The sequence below is a fragment of the Nilaparvata lugens genome, chromosome 3 (assembly GCF_014356525.2).
Source record: "Nilaparvata lugens isolate BPH chromosome 3, ASM1435652v1, whole genome shotgun sequence".
NCBI classification, from domain to species: Eukaryota; Metazoa; Arthropoda; class Insecta; order Hemiptera; family Delphacidae; genus Nilaparvata; species Nilaparvata lugens.
Window position 1 is genome coordinate 82,626,227 of NC_052506.1, and position 22,537 is coordinate 82,648,763.

General features: G+C 33.9%; 1 protein-coding gene across 19 annotated transcripts in view; it reads right to left on the bottom strand.

Annotated features, from left to right (window-relative positions):
- Window positions 1–22,537, bottom strand: part of LOC111043296 (serine/threonine-protein kinase MARK2) — a 284,820-nt gene that overhangs the window by 18,766 nt on the left and 243,517 nt on the right. For 14 of the 19 annotated variants that reach the window (XM_039424818.1, XM_039424806.1, XM_039424805.1 and 11 more), the window contains 4 exons: window positions 21,841–22,053; window positions 19,512–19,665; window positions 12,893–13,039; window positions 513–731 (listed from right to left, as the gene is read on the bottom strand). In XM_039424818.1, the coding sequence (XP_039280752.1) occupies window positions 513–731; window positions 12,893–13,039; window positions 19,512–19,665; window positions 21,841–22,053 (733 nt within the window). The remainder of the gene's footprint in view (window positions 1–512; window positions 732–12,892; window positions 13,040–19,511; window positions 19,666–21,840; window positions 22,054–22,537) is intronic. The other 5 variants (XM_039424814.1, XM_039424812.1, XM_039424811.1 and 2 more) reach the window with 1 other exon arrangement.

Sequence of the window (22,537 nt, forward strand, 5' to 3'; positions counted from 1 at the left end):
AGTCATCGGGGTGATTTACAGCATTTAATTGGGATTTTCGTTTGATAATAATTATTCATTAATTAGCATTTGAACAAATGCAACTTTCAATATTTATTTCCATTTGTAGACTGGCTGACCGCTATGGCTCCCTATAAAATAAGCGCTGTTATCCAGAGATTGTCAGTTTGGTGTAAGGGTTAGCATTCCTGATCGGCAATTAGGAGGTACTGGGTTCGATTCCCGGGCTGATGACAAATAACTTTTGTATAGTAGCGCTCATCGAATTTTCATCTAGCTGTTGTCAATATTTGCAATAATTATTCATTAATTAGCATTTGAACAAATGCAACTTTCAATATTTATTTCCAATCTTTCTCTTCTGCCTTTATAACGGGGATCTCACTATACTGCAATCATGAAACACGAATTCTCCTATCTTTCTCCACTGCCATTATAACGGGGACGTCACTATACAGTAATCGAGTATTAGTAGTAATTAAACTGTATGTGAATAGATGTATTCGGCTCACCGTTTGGAAAATCGTGAGGAGAGCTTTGAGAAGAAAGATGGCCGCTGCGTGCCATCATGGGGGGGCTGGCCGGTGGGGGAGGGGGCGCCGCCCCCGTACCAGCCGCGCTGGCGATTCTGGCCGCTGTGGAACGTCGAGCGACTCGGCACGTTGCGCGGGAACGGCTGTCGGTTGCTGACCGCTGGTGACACTGGAGCACCGCGACAAACACCCACACTGCTGCAAAACACATCAAACACTTGCTATTAATACCTTACACATGGAACAGTTCACAGTCATATGTAATAGATATTCTTAAACAGTTGAGGAGCGTTTACATTGGTCACGTTCGTTTAAAGTGAATGTATAGACACATGTAAAGTGAATAGAGACAGAATAACAGGAACTTTTAAAAACGCCATAAAACATTAGTGGGAAGGGCAAAAATGATTTTATTCAAACTAATGTAGAGTTCAAGACTTGCCATTTGAGAATTATTAATAACATCTATCACTTTTTACTTTCCTTACGCTATTACCATAGGTAAGGAAAGTATTGCTTTCCAAAAAAAATTTAAGGTACCCTAATTTCATGTTTTCTATACGTTTCACCTTGACCTATTACCATAGGTAAGGAAAATATTGCTTTCCGAAAAAAATTAAGGTACCCAAATTTCCAAATTTCTATACGTTTCAAGGTCCCCTGAGTCCAAAAAAGTGGTTTTTGGGTATTGGTATGTATGTGAGTGTGTGTGTGTGTGTGTGTGTGTGTGTGTATGAGTGTATGTGCGTCTGTGTACACGATATCTCATCTCCCAATTAACGGAATGACTTGAAATTTAGAACTTAAGGTCCTTACACTATAAGGATCCGACACGAACATTTTCGATCAAATTCAAGATGGCAGCTAAAATGGCGAAAATGTTGTCAAAAACAGGGTTTTCAAAAAAAAATTCTAGTGGAAAAGATTGAGCATAAAAATCTCTACAATTAATGTTCAGTAACATTTTCACCTAAAATTGAAAATAAGCTCGAAATTCGAGAAAATAAGATTAGTCAATTGCAAACTGTTGGCAACTGTTGATTCTATTAAATCATTCACTATGAAGAGATAGCAGATCTCGTGTATATCTAGCGTTATTGTCCTGTCACCAGCTGGCTCAGATCTTAGAAAAGTAGACTTGAGATGAGCGGGAACACTAGCGTCAGTTGATAAATTTTCATAACGGCAAGGAAAGTTGTGTGAGTGCACAACACCAGATTTTTGACAATTACTTCTTTAAGATGGATTCCTCCTGAACGAATACACTCTTGAAATCTGTGTTGACGATTCCTCATTGATCGCTGCAGCATCTGCGTTTCCAGTCCCATGATCTGTCCAACTGCGATTTTCTGTTTGTGGAGCTAACTCAAATTAAACGTTTTCACAACTTGACCAATAACTGTGGTTGAATCATAACAGACAATTCAAAATGAAATTAACAATATCCCAGCTGAAATGTTGCAGCAATCGTTCCGGAATCTAACACTGATTTCAAGAATGCATTTGTGCAGGAGGAAGTCATCTTAAAGAAGTAATTGTCAAAAAGTGATAGATGTTATTAATAATTCTCAAATGACAAGTCTTGAACTTTACATTAGTTTGAATAAAATCATTTTTGCCCTTCCCACTAATGTTTTATGGTGTTTTTAAAAGTTGCCGTTATTCTGTGTCACTCTGTATTTTGCACATAAAATAGTTCACAGCCATGCAACTGATATTGTTCAACAGTTGAGGAGCGTTCACATTGGTCAAGTTTTTTTCTTGAAGTTTGTGTAATGAATGTATTTTTTACATGAAACAACAGTTCACAGCCACTTAATTGGTAGTTACTGACAGAAAAAATACTTGAATCCATGATATTTAAAAATCTAAAATCTAAAAATTTAAAATCTTTATTTTTTGAGTGAAAATGGACTAAATTTTAGTAAAGTGAAATCACAACCCTATTTTGGACTTTTAAAATGTTATCTAAATTTGGGAGAGAAATAGTACAAGGATTATCCTTAATTTTTCTCTCCCAATCAGTGCTTCTTTGTGAAAAATATAAATAAATAATAAATATTTGAGTGGAGATAGTGAACAATGACCATGTTTTGCCGGGTGACATTCATTTTACCAAGATTTCAGCTGATCAAAAACCAGCCCGGGTGGGCAATTTCAAAACGTCCAGTTATATTGCGTCTATTGGACAGTATACAGCCAAGATTTCAGTGTGTAAAGTAGCTGTTGCTTTTGCTAACTCCACAATCATTTATATCATTCTGAAGTTATCGAATAGTTCTGAATAATCCCAGCATATTGCCATTTAAAAGCAAAAACCTAATCCTTGATCTTACATTTACAATATTAATCATTCAAAATTGATCCTATGATTAGTACAAGGAAAGTGGACTGCAGTAGATGCTCAAGGCACAACAAAATTCCTACAAGTTTATAATCACATTAATTATTGATATTAAGGCTGTGCAAAGGCTAAAAATAAACTTTCTACTGATGATATATTTCGAAATTTCTCGATTTGTATACATCATCAAGCTTAAAATTGATTTTAAATTTTAATTAACTATGAAAATAAAAAAGTTTTCTCAGGAAAACATTTTTTCCGATCATTACTTTTTTAGATATGAGCGCCTAAAGTTTAAATTTTCGGGAAGTTGAAATTCTCGGGACAGAACATTTTAAATTCAGTGAGAGATAAATCCATGAAATTTGAAGGATTGATTCTTCATGGTATTGTTGATCTAGTAAAACAAAAATTTACGGAAAATATCAATTTTTGATAAATTTATCCAATTTACTAAGAATGACCAAAAATAACTTTTTGTTGAGTTATTTTTGGTAAATTGAATGAATAACTAATAAAAATTGATATGTTAAGAAAATTTTTGTTTTACTAGATCAACAATACCATGGAGGATCAATCCTCTAAATTTCATGGATTTACCTCTCACCGAATTTAAAATGTTCTGTCCCGAGAATTTCAACTTTAGGCGCTCATATCTCAAAGAGTAATAATCGGAAAAAATGTTTTTCCTGAGAAAATTTTTTCATTTTCATAGCTTGATGATATATATACAAATCGAAAAACTTTGAAAAATATCACCAATAGGAAGTTTATTTTTAACCTTTGCACAACCTTAATAATATTTTATTTATTTATTTTATTTATATCTCTATCCATTACGAACTGATATCATGGTACATTAAGTTTTGACACTAAAATGAGGACTTGCTGACTATATTTTTCACAATGAATATAGCCTAAAAGTCTCATTTTAGTGTCAAAACTTGATGTAATAAGAATAACTGCCATAGAGAACATGTATTCCCTGCTTCACAATAATACTTATTATCTGAATACTGATTAACTATGAAACTTCTATAAAAATAATATCTGAACTTTAATAATAGGCCTACTATAATAATGTATAATCTATTATGGTTTTGTCAACATCAATATTATCGGTGTCGGCAAAACCATCTGACAAGTTGACAATACACAAAAATAAATGGAGAAAAAATAGACTTCCAATGAATACCAGGAATACTCACCTCAGACTCCCTGATAAAACTTACATAATGGGTACACAATTCAAAAACAATGAAACATATATGCAGCAAGTCTCATTCAATTCTTTACAAATAAAATTTACACTATGAACAGAAATATTGTGGAATTTCTCCATATTATAAAGGTGAGATGAAAACGATTGTCAGTTCCACATCATTTATTCGAGCCAAACTTAAGTTTCAATGCACTGAGGCATTGCCTTATCCAACTCATCTATTTAATTTGCTCAGTCTAACCAAAAAATACCACTGAAGATGATGCCTTAGTGCATTGAAACTATCTCAAGTTTGGGTAAAATAAATTATGTGGAACTGACAATATCGTTTTTATTTCACCTCCACTTCTTTACAAAAATATATAATAACAATCGTACTAGAAAATTCTACTATGTGTGGTTACATATCAGTAAATAGAAATAAAAATATTTACAATATAGACATGACCATTGAATGCCAAGATTTGAGTGAGACTTGCATGTCTTAATCCAAACACATCAAGTAAAACATCAACTTCTAAATTATTATCCTTTCAACATCGGATGCGCGGATGAGGGGGATGGGGTGGAAGGGGAGATATGAAGAAGAAGAAGGAGAAGAAGGAGAAAGACGAAGAAAGGAGATCCAACTCACTTACATTGCCCCCTATCAAAATTAATTAATTGCAATCCGCCATGCTGTACAATGATAATGAATTTATCAGCCGCCGTTACTGGCCAAACCAAAGCTGTTATCATGATAATCATTGTGTTAGATTAGAAGATGATGATTGATGATTGATAAAGAGAGCAAACGATGTTTTTTGAGAGAAAAAAAACGAGTCTGGCCAGAGATAGGAATGAGAAAGTCGTGAATTATGATGATGGAGTATGGTATGTGAAACTCTATTCAAATCTTTACTCTTTTAAATATTATTTCGGTTGTAGAAGGGAAATGTTTGTCGGATTTTCACTGTACTTTTCTATTGTGAACCTCACGTTATAAAGTCAGTGCAAATGATAGGACGGCGATGATGCCAATTCTCTTTTTCCATTGATTTCTCTAGTAGTGATTCCACTCATTCAGGTATATCTATATTGATTGTTGATTCCTGTTGATACTAGTCTATCTCAATTATATTATATTCACAAAGAGGATATACTTTTTTAATAATACATTTTCATAAAAACACTTCACTTAAATGGGCCACTTCATAATGAAATATAATGAACTACTAAATTATGAAAATGTAAAAATTAATAATAACAATGGACAAGCCAAAAAATGGATTTCCCACTGAAGATTTTCGATCAATAATATTAAACTAATAAATTAATAATTATGCTGTTATTTTATATTGGGACAATACAGTGAATGAATGTGAAAATAGAGAAAATATTTTTTTTCAGATTAATATTATTCAACAATAATTTATTATAAAGTGAATATAATCTTGTTTTGATGAAGGGGAAAATGTAGAATGAGTTGTTGAGTGGATGGATAGCGGATGGAATAAGCTGTTGCAATGAATAAGCAACTTCAATGGTGGTACAAAATTCAAACGACAAGCATGCATTGTGTGATAAGCAAGCAGACAATCAAGCAAAATGCTCCAAACTATAAAATTTAAATTATAAATTGAGGAAAACTTTTTTTTTAAAACTCAATACAGATAAAAACCAATTTTACTACGTCTATATTCAATCAAATTATAGAGGATTTTGTAATAGCTTCATTCTACACATTTTCTACGCTGGGTGATATTATTAGTAATATTGTTTAGTAGAGTTTTGGGGGTTTAAAGGAAACGCTCAATAGGGGATTTGATCATACTTTGTAATATTCAACTCACACTTTAATTGAAAAGTTTCATATTTTCTTCAATTTACAAATCATAGACCCGGTTGCACAAAAGCCGGTAAAATTTTAACCGTGATTAATTTTATGAGAACCAATCAAAGAAGACCTTTTTGATAAGACGGCTTCTCTGATTGGATCTCGTGGAATTAACCACAGTTAAAATTTAACCCACTTCTGTGCAACCAGCAATTAGTAGTTTATTTTTGACCTAGTATTGAATTCACAATAATGTGGCTAAGCAAGAGCACAAAATACAATAATCATCAATTAAGAGCAATGTATACTCGAATTCAATACTGGGTCAAAAAATGAACTACTAATTGCTGGTTGCACAAAAGCCGGTTAAATTTTAACCGTGATTGATTCCACGAGAACTAATCAGAGAAGCCTTATCAAAAACTGATTGGTTCTCATGAAATTAATCACGGTTAAAATGTAAGTCTCATACGTGGGTGGCAGTAGAAATAACAATTATTTATTATTTGGTTATAATTTTTATACTGTGGAGAATATATTTAATATCGTTTTATTGTCATAGAGAAACAATAGCGTTAGTAGATATCCCCTGGTATAGGGAGTTTATGTCGTAACTTTTACTGTTATCTCAAGCCGATTACTGTCGATTATTGTCGATTTTCACTGTTTTGTTGGGGTGAGAGTGTATGAACAGCACAATATGAGAGACTACCAGTGTCACACAGCTTCAAGGGAAAAGACTACGTCGGCTATCGGCTTGAGATAACAGTAAAAGTTACGACATAAACTCCAGGGGATATCTACTTACGCTATTGTTTCTCTATGCTATTGCTTACAAGCCCACAAGGGTTTCAAATAATTTGTAACGATATTGTTGGATAACGAAAAGATAAATACGAAAAAAACACATTGCGTTATCACTTATAAATCATACATTGAATTCATCTGTTGTTTTGATAAAAATTAATTAGACTTTTTTGAAAACGTGAGAATAATAAAAGAGCGTGTTCATCACAAAAATGTAACCTATGGTGTAGTCAATATGATAAAAGGTGTGTATCGGTGTCACAGTATACATACAGTATGGAAACTTGGCTAGTAGGCCTCCCCTGACGCCAAAATCCGCCATCTTGTTAGGAAGCGCCGCATTGTAATAGTATTGATGGATGGTTCGGATCACTTTAATGATCCGGATCAATTGATCTCGTTCACTGCCACGAGCCAATCAGAAGACCAGGATTGGAACTTCCCAAGGTCACGTGACATGTCTAGTATTTGCGTCATTGGATAGATAGGCGTTTGATTACAAGTTTCCATTCTGTACATATTCTGTGTCGGTGTATGAGATCGGTCAGCGGTAAGAGCTATCTTTCTAACCTCAAAGAGGTTACACTATCTTTGAGGTGTTAGAAATACACTTCAATATACATCCACACCCTTCAAAGACCGCTTCAACTCAGAACGTCCGACCTCTCTCAGTGTGTGTGTGTGTTTGTGTGCACGCACACTAAAAAAATCGATTTTAATACTTAAGGAAACCCGTTGACAATTACATTTATAACCATCCATGCTCTAAATACTCAGATTGCAGTTTCAACAAATTAGATAAAACGTAAATAATACAACTGCAAAATGAAAAATGTGGCAAATAGCAAGTCCAATACAGACAGGACTCTAGTGAATCTGAATAAGCGAAAATGTGCTAGGGGCAAACGCAAGTGTGTGGAGCCTGAGCTGCGCAAGTGTGTGTAGCCTGAGCTGCGCACGACATGCGCACTGCGCACACTACTCTAGTGCCACGCCGCGCCGCGAGCCGCGCAACTCGCCAATCACATCTAAAACTCAACAATAGTCGCCTCATGTCTTCCATCAATCTATTCAGCTCTATTCGTCGAGGTTTGTCATTCAGAAATCTTGATTCATTCAGTATTGTCATACAAGACATAAATTGTTCTCAATTACACCCATCATAATAAATTATTATAGTAAACGCAAATTGGAGAGGCGGGTGGTATTGGCACCATCTCTGAGTGAAATTGGTAAATTTCAAGCTTTAAATTACATGAGTTATTCTAAAATATCGGGGACCGAGCTTCGCTCTGGAGTACAAAAGCATAAAAATTTATTACGAAAGAAGAAATTATAATAACATTCAAAGTTTATACAGAAATGTTTTATCTAATCACAGTAAATTGAGATTAATTCCCAGAGGAATGCAAAAATTTTCCTCACAAAGGCCCAGTTGCACAAAATCCGGTTAAATTTTAATCCTGATTAACTTCACGTGAACCAAATCAGAAAAGACCATTTCAAAAAGATGGATCTACTGGAATAATTCAAAATTGAAAATAAACCGTCTTTTTTGCAACCGGCACTAAGTACCTGATTGAATGATTACAAAAGTTCAACAGCTGAGTCATAATTTTGACACAGTCCCACGTACATGAACTCGCTCACTCACTTCCATCACCAACAGACGACGAAATAATTATTATCAGCTGTTTTTCCAAGGATGAATAATAATTATCCTTTTAATGTCATCCAGCAAGTTTTCCCAGGGATGAGACCTAGTGCAATCGAATCTTTATATTATAAACCTACTATGTTCTGAATTTCGTGAGACTCGTTAGAGCCGTTTTCGAAATCAGGTGAAATACAAACAATCTAAACATCTAAACATATAAATAGAAGTTGCTCGTTTAATAATATAGGATATTGGAGATGTGTCTATCATATGACAATTTTAAAATCAGGTTTTATTCATGTTTTAGAGAAAAACAAAAAAATACTCGTTACTTGTCCAATTACAACGGTTCAGTGAAGGCTTGAATTGGTGCTAATCGTTTTTTTATTTTGGTATATATTTTTTTACTTGAATGTAAAATTTACATAAATGTATGACTGAATTTGAAAAATCTTGAATAAACATATTTTTAATGAGAAGTCAGGTTATGATGACATTTCAAATGTAATCAAACACAAAGCAGACAATTTTTTTACTACTTGAAATTTACCAATTTCCCTCAGAGATGGAGCCTCTCCAATTTGCGTTTACTATAGCTTCTTTCTCTTCCTTTTCCATATTACAGTAAGCCTACCTACTACTTGGGTCCTAAACCAATCAACTAGAATAAAAACGCCATAGCACTCACATAATTATGAAGTATAATATGGTAATAATTATGTAACGTTCATATATATGACGGGTGTCTAAAACGTATTTATTATAGTTGTATATGGCCTGATGCTATTAGTAGGTAATGACACATTACAGAATTATGAAACTGAATTTTAAAAATTCCACCGTAGCTATGTATTAAATCGCACTCAAAATCACGATTAACATTCGTTGATCTTTCCAACAAGAACTTTGAAATTAAGACAATAATTATTATTGTTAACAGCTTCACATTATAACTGTATTATTTTTTATTGCCAAAGCTATTTTTTGGTACTTTAAACATTGAATAATACTGTATAAGCAGTGCTCACATACTACAGAATACATCTGATAAAATAGATGGCTCACTAGAATCCATTGATTCTTCATAGATTCTTTTAAATCAATTTCAAGTATATTGTATGAATAATTATGTTTATTTATATTTTTAATTATATGTCATATTATAAAGAGTTTGTAATATGTCTTGAATATTCTAAATTGGTAATGGGCAATCAAGCAAATAGAGATCACTGTAATCAAGCTAAAACTTTCGCACTACCTAATGTGATCAATCACTCAACTGCTTACCAAAATCTAGTATATGCTTCTAAATCAACAGCCGATTCTTGAAAAGCTTATTTTTCGGGTTGCAAAACGGAGTGGCTACTATTAAATATTTTCTGAGTTGGGTTTCTAGCTGTAAGAGAGCAGTATAGCATTGGCTGCTACGAAGCTATTGTATTTTTTATTAATGTGAAAAGCAGTACAACATACAATTTCATTATACCTGTATTACGGTATCAGATTGAGAAGACTAAAAATTGAACTAATTAAATATTATTAACTTCAACAAGCAATAATATGACTCAATGAATCGTCATGGAATATATTGTTGGATGGGAAACGAATCAGTACGAAATTTGAACAAATTTATTGTCATCAAGAATCTTGAATTGAAATTCTACCTCCAATTAAACACGTGTGAATAGTACATGAGGCGCCTTTTCAGTGCACTACATATGCTTATTTCTCGGCGTCCACTTTTTGAAATCCAAAGTTTTGAAATTAAAATTTGGAATTTATCTATTTTCAAAAAAGGTTGACTGCAAATCCAACTTGCAAGTCGAGAAATTTCATTAACTTTGTTTTGAAATTGACTTTTTTCTGTTGAAAACTTTTGAGAGAAGTGGATTGTAATACATCCAATCTCGTATAAGAATTCTACTTGCAAATGGATACGTGTAACTAATACATGAGGCTCATTTTTGGGAATGGAATAGATTTGAGCCAAGCCTGTTGTTCCTTCCTAGTCATATTTATATGATTTGTGATTCTGTCCACGAATAAATAAATAAATAAATAAATAAATAAAGCGCCTACAGTGCTCAACTAAATAGGCTTACGATGGATTCTTGCATATCGGTGTAAATATATACTTTGAATAGAGCCTTAAGAATTTATGAGAAAATACGACATATATTAATTGAATACTGATCCTGGATACGGTTTACAAGTTTTGATAAGGATTTCGAAGTAGAGTAATAGTTGTTGAATGACATGAAGTAATTGTTCAAGCTGAATAAGGTTGCTGCAGCGAAGGTAGCTAAGTTTGCGAGTGTTGAATGAATAGCATGAATTGAAATTGTGGCGTACATAGAGATCCACTATTCGCTGCCACCATCTAATTCAATGCACCAAGTGATCAAGGCCCGGTTGCACAAAACCCTGTTAAGTTTTATCATTATTGGATAGTAACTGGAACCAAGCTGAGAAGGCTTTTTTAAGGCAGGGCAACAGGTTAAAAAACTTATTACTGGTGATGTTTGTATACTATCAAGTTATCAAAATAAAAATGTTTCCTCAGAAAAAATGTTTCTCTATCATTACTTTTTGAGATATGAGCGCCTGAAGTTTAAATTTTTGGGACGGATCATTTCAAATTCGGTAAGAGATAAGTTCATGAAATTTTGAGGATAAATTCTCCATGGTATAATTGAATAAAAAACAATTTTTGAGAACGTTATTGAAAAATGACCAAGAATAACTCAACTCAAGCTGAATTATCTCTTACCGAATTTTAAACTAGTAGTTCTGTGAACAGTAGACCTCACGCAGTATTCTCATCCACAAGTACCTGATTGAAACTATAGACCTTATGGAAATACAGCAATAGACTGGCTTCTTCACACATCTGTGTAAGCACTTGTCAGCTGATTTATGATAAATAATTCTATAGTCTGATTTTTACGGTAATATTGGCGCATGAAGGAGGCTCCTTTCTCCTTTTATAATATCCTTGAAATGCAAAATTTCCAAAAACCTTGTATATACGTCGACGCGCAATTAAACAAGGAACATACCTGTCAAATTTCATGCAAATCTATTACCGCGTTTCGCCGTAAATGCGCAACATATAAACATTCAAAAATTAAGAGAAATGCCAAACCGTCGACTTGAATCTTAGACCTCACTTCGCTCGGTCAATGACCTGTCTCAAAAATTTCAACTTTAGGCGCTCATAACTCAAAAAGTAATAATCGGGCAAAAAACTTTTCATTTTGATAACTTGATAGTATACTAATCGAAAAACTTTCAAAAATATCACCAGTAGAAAGTTTTTTAAGCCTGTTGCACAGCCTTATTAAAGAAGGCTTCTCTGTTTAATTCTCGTGACATTCAAGCAAATTTGAAACAGGCTTTTGTGAAACCGGGACTGACTAGGTGTAACACTCCTCAGCTTGAAGCTAACCAAGTGTTGAATGGTGTGGTTCACACAGTACCCCACTATTCGCTGCCACCATCTAATCAAATACAACACTCATGGGCCCGGTAGCACAAAAGTTTGTTAAATTTTAACCGTGATAAAATCCACGAAAACCATATAAGTTTTTTTTCGAAAAAAAGGCTCCACTAATTAGTTCTAGATATATTTAATCACGGTTGAAATTTAACAGGCGTTTGTGCAACTAAATCTACCAGAGTGTTGAATGTAATGCATTTACTCAAATGGAAACGCAGATAGTGAGCGCAATCATCTAATTAAATGCAACATAATCAGTGCCGGTTGCACAAAGGCCGGTTAAATTTTAACCATGATTAATCTCATGAGAATTAATCAGAGATGCTTTTTCCGAAAAGCCTTCTTTGATTGCTACAGATGGAAATAAATTGGAAGTTGCATTTGTTCAAATGCTAATCAATGAATAACTATTATTAAACGAAAATCCCAATTAAATGCTGTAAATCACCTCGAAGGCTTCTGCTGCTGTAAATATTGACAACAGGGTAAACAGCTAGATGAAGATTCGATGCGCCCTGGTATGATAAATTATTTTTGTATGGCGTTCATCAAATTTCCATCTAGCTGTTTACCCTGTTGTCAATATTTACAGCAGCAGACGTCTTCGGGGTGATTTACAGCATTTCAATTCAATGATTCTTTATTGTCATATACATGCACAAGAATACATAGATAGTTGAATTTAGGCTATAGAAATAAATATCAATTTACAAAAATGCATTGCATTATCGACCTAGAATATTATTGCTAAGCCATACAAAGTTTGCAAGTTTTGTAAAAAAATTGTAAAACTTGCAAATTTAATTGGGAATTTCGTTTAATAATGATTATTCCTTCTATGGTTGGTTCTCGTGGAATTAAACAAGATTAAAATTTTAATTCAATAATTGAAAATACATTTGTGCAACCAGGGCTGAAGCTGCACTATATGTTTGCCAGCACCGCAACTAGACTAGCAACTAAGCGAGCGCGTAGAGTAGTGTGCGCGGGCTCAGACAGAGAGGGTTGGCTAACCTTTGACGGAGAGGGTCGGACAGGGTGGAGTCATGATCTATGGCGGCCGCCGCCGGCCGGCTCGACGTCGAAATGGACGCCGACTTGATGTGGCCTTTGCCCAGGCGGCCCCCGCCCCCGCCTCCACCCACCACTTCCACGCCGCCACTGTCAACGTCAACGCTTACCTCGTCATCTCATTACAACAGTAAACTATTCACAATGTCTTCAAAGTTGCCCAAGCCTAACAAGTCCTAATGGGGCCAAGCCACATGAAGAGATATATACAGGGCTGTCCCACGAAAGGTGTAACAGTCGAAGACCATGGATTCTACATTGAATTTGCAACAAAAAATGTCTAGTAACCTTAGTTTTCGAAATATATAGATTTTTCAATATTTTTGAAAAACGTTAACTAGAAAACTATCAGTCGAAATATAATGCGTGAATATAAGGTGTAACAGTCGAAGACCATGGATTCTACATTTAATTTTCAACACAAAATGACCACTAAAATTTTCTTATATCGACCTTAGTTTACGAGATATATCGATTTTTCGATATTTTTCAAAAACGATAATAACTAGAAAACTATCAGTCAAAATATAATGCAAAGGACATGGTTGGAAAGAGGAAGAAATTTCCAAATAAGATTCATATAATTTGTTCCTTTGTTTAACGTTTCTACACTTTTTATGAGTGTTCAAAGTTGAAAAAGTACATTTGTCGAGTTCAAAGCCAAATTTCAAACAGTTTCAACACTCATAAAAAGTTCAAAAAGGTCAAACAAAGGAACAAATTATATGAATCATATTGGAAATTTCTTCCCCTTTTCAAACATATCCTTGGAATTAGATTTTGACTGATAGTTTTCTAGTTATTGACGTTTTTTTCAAAAAATATAGAAAAATCGAAATATCTCGAAAACTAGGTCGATATAAGAAAATTTTACTGGTCATTTTTTGTTGCAAAATCAATGTAGAATCCATGGTCTTCGGCTGTTACACCTTTCGTGGGACACCCTGTATATATTGCGAAATATATACTGCTATGAAGACCAAAGATCCTTGTATTTGTGACCCTGTGACAGTAAAGGATAGTGTATGGTTTCGTGACATTATAAACAGCCTGCACACAGCGACAATAGTAGCATCAACTAAGCATCCACAAGCTGTTGCGGGAACACGGATTTGGAAATGCATGTACATTTGAGTTCCGTATTTATTTTCAATTCCGCGTTCCCATAGCAGCTAGTAGTCGTAGTTGTAGAAGTTCCCATAGCAGTATGTATCTTTGTGCAGGGTGCTTAAAGGTGCGTACAGACTTACGCGCCACGAAATTCTCTTTCCATCAGCTGATACTATAAATATTATATCTGTATCTGTACAATTACATATATAATAAGCATGGAATCAGCTGATCATAAGTGAAATCTCTGTCTCTGTTTAATCATCAAGGTCTATAAATACAGGTCTAACACAATCCCGTGATGCATTGCAAAATCGTCATTTTGTGGGGTTCTAGTTCATTAATTTTTAGCTCTTATCATTTTAGATTGAACATAACATGATGTGTTATTAGTAATTGGAATTGTAAAAATAATTCTTCCAACAGAATTGTAGTATGTAGCAAAATACTAAAAACTGAATTGTTGACTTTTAGTGATTTTTACTGAATTGATTGGGAACTTCAAACTCTTTTTGGCCTCCCATATTTCTGTCTTGTCCCATTGCCCCATGAATCATAATCCTAAGGTTACAAGAATAATAACAATTTTTAATAATAAATAAATTATTGAAATTTCATTAAAAAATTGAAAACCTAAATTTACATTTTTTCTGAACCAGAGTATTGTTTTTGAAATGCAAAATGCATGATTTTGTTAGAAGTGAGTTGAATTAGATTGGATTTTCAAATGTAGCGCCATGAAATAGGCACAAAAAGGCCGCTCCATAAGGAACACGGGTGTCTTCACCTGGTTTTTATAGACCTTGTTAATCATCAGTGATGATTGTCTCTGTTTAATTACTATTCATATCTGATGGGATGATTGGTTGATGTGGTGCATTTTGTTCTAAACTGATTTGAAATGCGTACGCACCTTAAGGTGGGTTTTCTATGGTGCGTATCCGCGACCGGCTGCGTATGAGATTAGTATTAAAAAAGCAAATTTCCAAAAAAAATTGACCGTACTTATTTGTATAATTTTTATTTAGTTGATATCGTACGTAGTTTATTTGAATCATAAGTTCCATTTAATACAGTAATTCTAACACTGAATACGATAAAAACTTAATGAGTTTAATAGACACGATTCATTGTTTTGGATAGGTGCTATTTTGATCAATCGCATACGCATCCGAACGCGGATACGCACAAACGAAACTCCATCTTTGGGTACGTACAGACTTATGCGCCACGAACAAGCACATTTAATTTTTAATCAGCTGATATTATACTTATCATATAAGTATTTGTATGGTACAGATATAATAAGTATAGCATCAGCTGATGAAAAGAGAAATTAGCGTGTTCGTGGCGCGAAAGATACATTAGTGGCGACTATTAGCTGCTATGGAAACGCGGAATTAAAAATGTATAGAGCTCAAATGTGCATGGATTTTCCGAATCCGTGTTCCCGCAACAGCTGGTGGACGCTTAGTTGACGCTACTACTAATGTCCCTGTGTGCAGGCCGCTTTATAATGTCACTAAGCCATTCACTATCCTTTACTGTCACAGGATCACAAACACAGCGATCTTTGGTCTTCATTATAGCTGTATATATATTTCGTAAAATACAGCGGTCTTCTCTACATGGCAGCTAAGAGACGCTCATCAAAAAGAGGTTCTGATATTTCCAATATGCAAACCGAAAACGTTAAAATATTAAACTACAGCGGTCTTCTCTACATGACAGCTAAGAAACGCTCATCAAAAAGAGGTTCTGATTTTTTCAATATGCAAACCGAAAACTTTAAAATATTTGGTTGAATTAGAAACGATGGTTCAGTTAATGACATGTTCTAGTATGAAATAAACTTTGATTTATACTAACATTGAGTAACTTCATGCCCAAATTGGGAAAACTATGATTTTTACTCATTTAAAATATTTTCAAGTGGATAGACTTTAGACGTACGTGGGTTATATTTTGTTAGATAGGATAATCTATTTAAAAGACTAATTTAGTTTTCAAGGGTTCTTAAAGTGAATCTTTTTGTTGAGAATAACGGTACGGTATTATAAAAATTACTCTTTTTTAGTAAATATCGATTATCATAAATCGAAATGATTGGGAGAGATCAAATAAAGTTAAGGGAGCTACTCACTACCTCCGTAAACAAAGCCAAAGTGCATTCGTGTCACGTCAGCACAGGTAGGGCTCCTGTACCAATAAAAACACTAGCTGATATGGATCAGCTGAAATCAACGAATTTTTATTGGTGTAGGAGCCCTACCTGTGCTGACGTCACACGAATGCACCACGGCTTTGTTTACGGAGGTAGTGAGCTACTTCTCTCCCGAGTTTTCATAAAAGTCCAAAAGAAAGTTGGGTCTCAAATCTCTTTCTATATACATTGCTGAGCATACTATAGGATTTTATATTATGTTAGTAGCATATAGGTGATAAATTAGCTTCAAAGCAAGGATCAACAAACTGATATTGAAACCAGGTAGACAACTATCTTACAAAAAAGGACACACTTTTCCTCATTTTTTGAGGGTTTTAGAAGGGTACTACTAACAGCCGCTGCTACAAATGTTTTTCAGGGCCAGGGCGTACACAATATACGAGAGGCTGCTCACACTTTACGGAGTGTTCTGAAAAAAGGTGCCCATAAGTCAGGGTGTGAATCCTCACATCGAAAGAAGAAAAAAGTACTAATTAACATAGGTCCGAAAATGCTCAGTTACCAAGTTATACAGAGTGAAAGATTTCGTCTGAATTTCAGTTCCCCTGCTGAAACGAAGCCCTACGGGTATTTATTGGCTGTTAATTAAGATGTACAATTTAGCGAACTTTATGTAAAATGAACTGAAGAATTGAATAAAACCGTATACAGACCTATAGCTACAGTAATTTTCAAGATATGTGATGGAATAAGCGAAACTTGGTCCCGAAAATAAACACTGTACAATAAACACAACATATTTTTTACAGAACCTGTAGAAAATTCAATTTCGAAGAGAAAGATGTAGAATACGTCTATAATAGACAAACGCAACCTTTAAAAAAATAATCCTTAATTACATACAAAACGCATGAAAAATATACAAAATCTATTAAGCTCTCTTCTCATGTGATTTGTATGTAATTGAGGATTATTTTTTAAGGGTTCCGTTTGTCTATTATAGACTTATTTTAGATCTTTCTCTTTGAAATAAATTTTCTACAAGTTCTGTAAAAAAATACATTTAACATATTAAATCTGCTTCAAACCTTGAAGGAACTTGTTTTTCGGGACCAAGTTTCGCTTATTTCGTCGCATATCTTAAAAATTATTGTAGCTACAGGTCTGGAAACGGTTTTATTCAATTCTTCTGTTCATTTTACATAAAGTACGATAAAAAGTACATCTTGGTTAACAGCCAACAAATCCGCTTGGGGTTCGTTTCAGCAGGGGAACTGAAATTCAGACGAAATCTTTCATTCTGTATAACTTGGTAACTAAGCATTTTTGGACCTATGTTAATTAGAACTTTTTTCTTCTTTTGATGTGAGGAATCACGCCCTGACTTATGAGCACCTTTTTCAGAGCATCCTGTAAACACTAAAGGATGAGGATATTCTTTTGCCATGATTAATTCAGTATTCATGAACAGAGAATGAAAAGAGATTAATAAATTCATTGATGTCATTCAAATTGAAATATCTTACCAATTATTTTAAAATATTTTGTTTACAATATCAATTCTAAATATTTATCTAAAATTTTATTTTATATTACAATAAGTTTACATACACAAGTGATGTTATCTGTAAGATATGATAAGAAAAAGATCCAAACTACAGTATTGATATCAAGTAATAATGTGGAATTTCAAATAAAAATTACTACCATTTACAATGGTACACTAGTTCTCAGTTGCACAAAAGTTTGTTGAATTTTAATCATGATTAAATACCACGAGAACCAAAGAAGCCTTAAAAAAACCTTCTTTGATTAGTTGTCGTGACATTCAATCATATTGGAATTCTACAAGGCTTTTGAGCAACCGGGCCCAAGGCTTTAAAAGAATTAAATTGCTCTCTGTTGGAATGGCTGTGAAAGAATTATAACTTTATAATACAACATTTCAAGTGAGTTGTGAAGCAATTAAGGTATTAGCCGATTGAAGACAGCATGAATCATCTAAGCTTAAGTGAGGTCCACGTTATAATGGCAGTATTCGATCAACATTGGTGTTGCTATCCTTGTCTATCATTCGACAAAACAAATAGCACTTGATTTCGTTAGTCCACAACGTTGCCAGATCCTTTATCAACTATCTAAATAATATTTAATGAAAAAGACTAAGAAAATATTTTGTTAATTGAATTTATTATTTAGATTTTTGTGTAGTTGAGAAGTTAGTTTATATTGTGGTAATTATTCATATTGAATGAAAAAGACTAAGAAATTTTCAAAAACCACAGATTTATTGATACTTAGAAAGACCGGTTTCGGTTATTACACCATTGTCAATCTCTGATGAACTCTTTGTTGGTGTAATAACCGAAACCGGTCTTCCTAAGTATCAATAAATCTGTGGTTTTTGACAATTTCATAGTCTTTTTCTTTCAATACGAATAATTACCACAATATCAACATCTCAACTACACAAAAAAATCTAAATAATAAATTCAATTAACAAAATATTTGATCTCATTTATGAAAATTTATAAATTAATCATTGAAAACAATAATTTTCTTGACGAATATAGTATAATTATTGATTATTTTAAACAAGGATGAAAAGTTAATATTACATCAGATATATCGATATCAGCTATCCTCTATACAAGACAGTGGCAAGGCAGAGAATCAGCAACACTGTTCTCTTATCTTTTTCAGAGAGTCGACAATATTTGTTGAAACACCGCCGAATTATGCAGTTACATCACAATATTAATTATCGTTATTCAAATTGCATTCAATCTTTATTCTCAATTATTAATGTTTCATACTTTGTAAAATTTGTTGGATAATTTATTAGCAATACTGTAATTTGATGTAAATTAGTGTATGAGTCAGAATATAATATTGTAACATACAGAAATGAAGAATTCTAATCTAATTCACTGTCATTATAACGTGGACTTCACTATAGCCGATCAAGGACAGCCTAAACCATCTACGCTAGATTTGAGTGTTAAATAAAGCCAGAATTATCACTTGATTTGATTTTTCGGAAATAATTGATTGCTGTGTTAGCAAGTTAATAGATTATAATGTGGAGATTATAGATTATAACTACAGCCTAAACCATCTACGCTAGACTTGAGTGTTAAAAAATTCTTGGAAGCCATTATACATCACTTGATTCTACTTGTTCGGAATGATTGATTGCTGTGTTGGCAAGTTGATAGATGCGAATGCGCTAGAGTTTGGTAGGATAGAGTGAGACTAGACAGATTAGCTGGTAGGCCTACTTACCCAGGTGTTTCGCCCGTGTTGTTGGTCTTTTCATTGGATGATGCTTTCGCTTCATAGCTGATCGTACTTCGGCGCCCTACTGACCCTCCCGGGATCAGGTTACGACCCTGCATTGTGTTCGATTTGCCCCTCGGTTTGCCAGGACTCTGCACGTCTGTTAATCACACAAAAACATTCATCAACGACACAAAAATACTTGATATGCTGGAAACTCTTTAATCAAAACATAAGCTCTCTGGAAACATGAAAACCAATTTTTCCATATTAAACAGTTCAATTTTTCAATTCAATTTATTAATGTCAACAAAAAATTAATATACAACTCATACTTACAAACATAAAATACAATAAATTAATATACAATTCATACTTACAAACATAAAATACAAATTCTTTATAAAATAATGAATATTTACATAAAATATCATATTCTAAATAATATTGTTGCATCCCTCTTTAAGCAAAGCTTGTGATGAGGGATGGTGTATCTCTAGAATGTTGGATAGCATAAGATACTAATATACATCGTAATATTAATAACATAATTAGATTTTATAATTTTACATTACAATATCAAGAAAAAAGAAAATTCTTTTATACTGTTTGAAACAGTAGAATGAGTTAGTTGGTATGAGCATAGAGAAACAATAGCGTAAGTAGATATCCCATGGTATAGGGCTTTTATGTCGTAACTTTTACTGTTATCTCAAACCGATTACTGTCGATTTTTACTGTTTTGACCGGGTAAGAGTGTATGAACGGCACAATATGAGTGACTACCAACGTCATAAAGCTTCACGGGAGAGAACTACGTGGACTAGGCTTGAGATAACAGTAAAAGTTGCGACATAAACGCCCTATACCGTGGGATATCTATACTTATGCTATTGTTACTCTTTGGTATGAGTCAACCTATATAATGCACAATCAAATTAATCTCTTCGCCAGTGTAAGGCGCAAGTGTTCAAGCACCATAATTCTGAATCAAATCAGTCACCGTTTGATGCAAGATCAATCTTAGTATTGAAGTTCACAATAATCATTTTCCAACATTTTTTTTCATTTTTGAATTTATTTATTCATATGGATTTTATCGGCAGAGAGATCCTTTTGGTTGTTCTGCCTCGCCGTATTACCCAATGTCATTTCCTATCAACACTCAAGTTTATAGGTTTGGTAGCTTGGTACAAGAACTAACTACGTCAAGATATCAACTTTCTCACAAATCAGCTTGAAAGTTCACCTTGTATTCTCGAACTACGGCATTTCGATACGGAAATGCGAGTGCTAGAGAAGTGCAGAAGTCGACATTGGTAGTTCTGGCACGGAGTGTGAATGACAATCGAAAAACATATGTCTTCATTGGTAGTTTTCGCACTCAGAGTGGAATAACTAAATCATGACATTGGTAGTATAATTGTTATAAATTTTTATTGTTTTAGATAGGAAATTGACACTTCTGGAACTGAAAATAATCGATATTAGTGATGTATTAGTGTATTAAACTCATTTTTGAAAAAAATTGACATTGTTAGTTTTTGCACCAAGCCACAGATGTATTGGGTTCTTCATGTTTTCTTTCTCACTAAAAATTTGCACTTCGACTTTCTGAGTTTTTATTTCAAGGTTTTATAAAGTTTAAAATCAAGAATAGTTATTTGTGCAACTAGTGCGCAAAGTGACAGTTTGCTGCACCGAAAGAAACGTGGGCGGAATGGCTTCTTGAGTGCAGCAGAGGAACTTTGCGCACGAATTTCACATTAAATTTTTCCTAGTTACCATTGAATATGAAAAGTGGGTAATTATGGGTAAAATTGCCTGAAATGCATCAAATTAATGTTTTTCGGTGTAATTTTATTAATAAATAAAATTGAATAATGTAGTAGTGTTTGAATGGCGGGGCTGTGTGCTGTGTGGGTGGTGGCTGTCCTCGAACTCGGTGTCCTTGATATTATTATAACGTGCACCTCTCACTATACCACAGTCATTGTTACCAACTTCATTTTTGTTTTCGTGCACTAATCCTCCATATAACCCACCAACTATTTTGTGTTGCCATATTGCAAATCTGGAGTGCAGAAAAAAAATGTCCAGCACTAGAGCGGAAAAGTGATTCTTTGCGTTCTGTAATCAGTGCAGGAATGGCCACTTTCCAAGGTAACTGTAGGAAAAACTTATTTCTAAACACAAATTCACATTTAAAAAGCAAACAAATATAAAACTTTGATAATTTTTGAATTAGTAATAGACATGTATTCCATTTTGTGCATTGAACAAAACGTAACCTAACCTAACTTAAGATAGATAGATGTTTTTATTTAGAACATACTGGAGTCGAGCACAGGAAGGTTGGCAGCGTTTTTGGTAGGTCTGGAGTTGAGCCTCGCCGTGTTCTCCTTGATGGTGGCCGAGTCAACGGTGTTCTGTCGCTTGAAGTTGCTGCCGCTCACGTTGCCACCCCCGCCACCGCCTCCGCCGCCTCCACCGCCCCCGGAGCTGTGATTGTGGTTGGTCGTGTTGCCCGCCCCCGACGGTACACCTCCTACACACACAATCACTCAACAATCAGCAAATAACATTCAAATTTGCATTACAACTACACTAAGCTAGAAACCATTCCTACAAGTTTGTCTAAAAAGAAATTGTCATCAATATCAAGTGATTCAACCAAATTTATTCATTTATTTTTACAATAGCACTCAAGATTAGAATGATTGAAAAAATAAGGTCAACCTTATTCAGATGGAATGAAAATATTCAAATGAGTTATATGCTTCTTTAACAAATTTTTGAGCCCAGTTTTCAATCTAAAGGTAATCTTCTCATCTAACTATTAAACGAGTATTTCAAATTGAACATATAATATTTTGAAAAACATTTTAATACAATGTAATAAATAACAATATGATTCTTATTCTTATCGATTCTTACAATAAGTACATCATCAAAATGATAGGGAGAGAAAAAATAAGGTAACCTTGTGCTATTTCTCTCCCAAATTTAGATAAGGTTACACATAGTCCGAA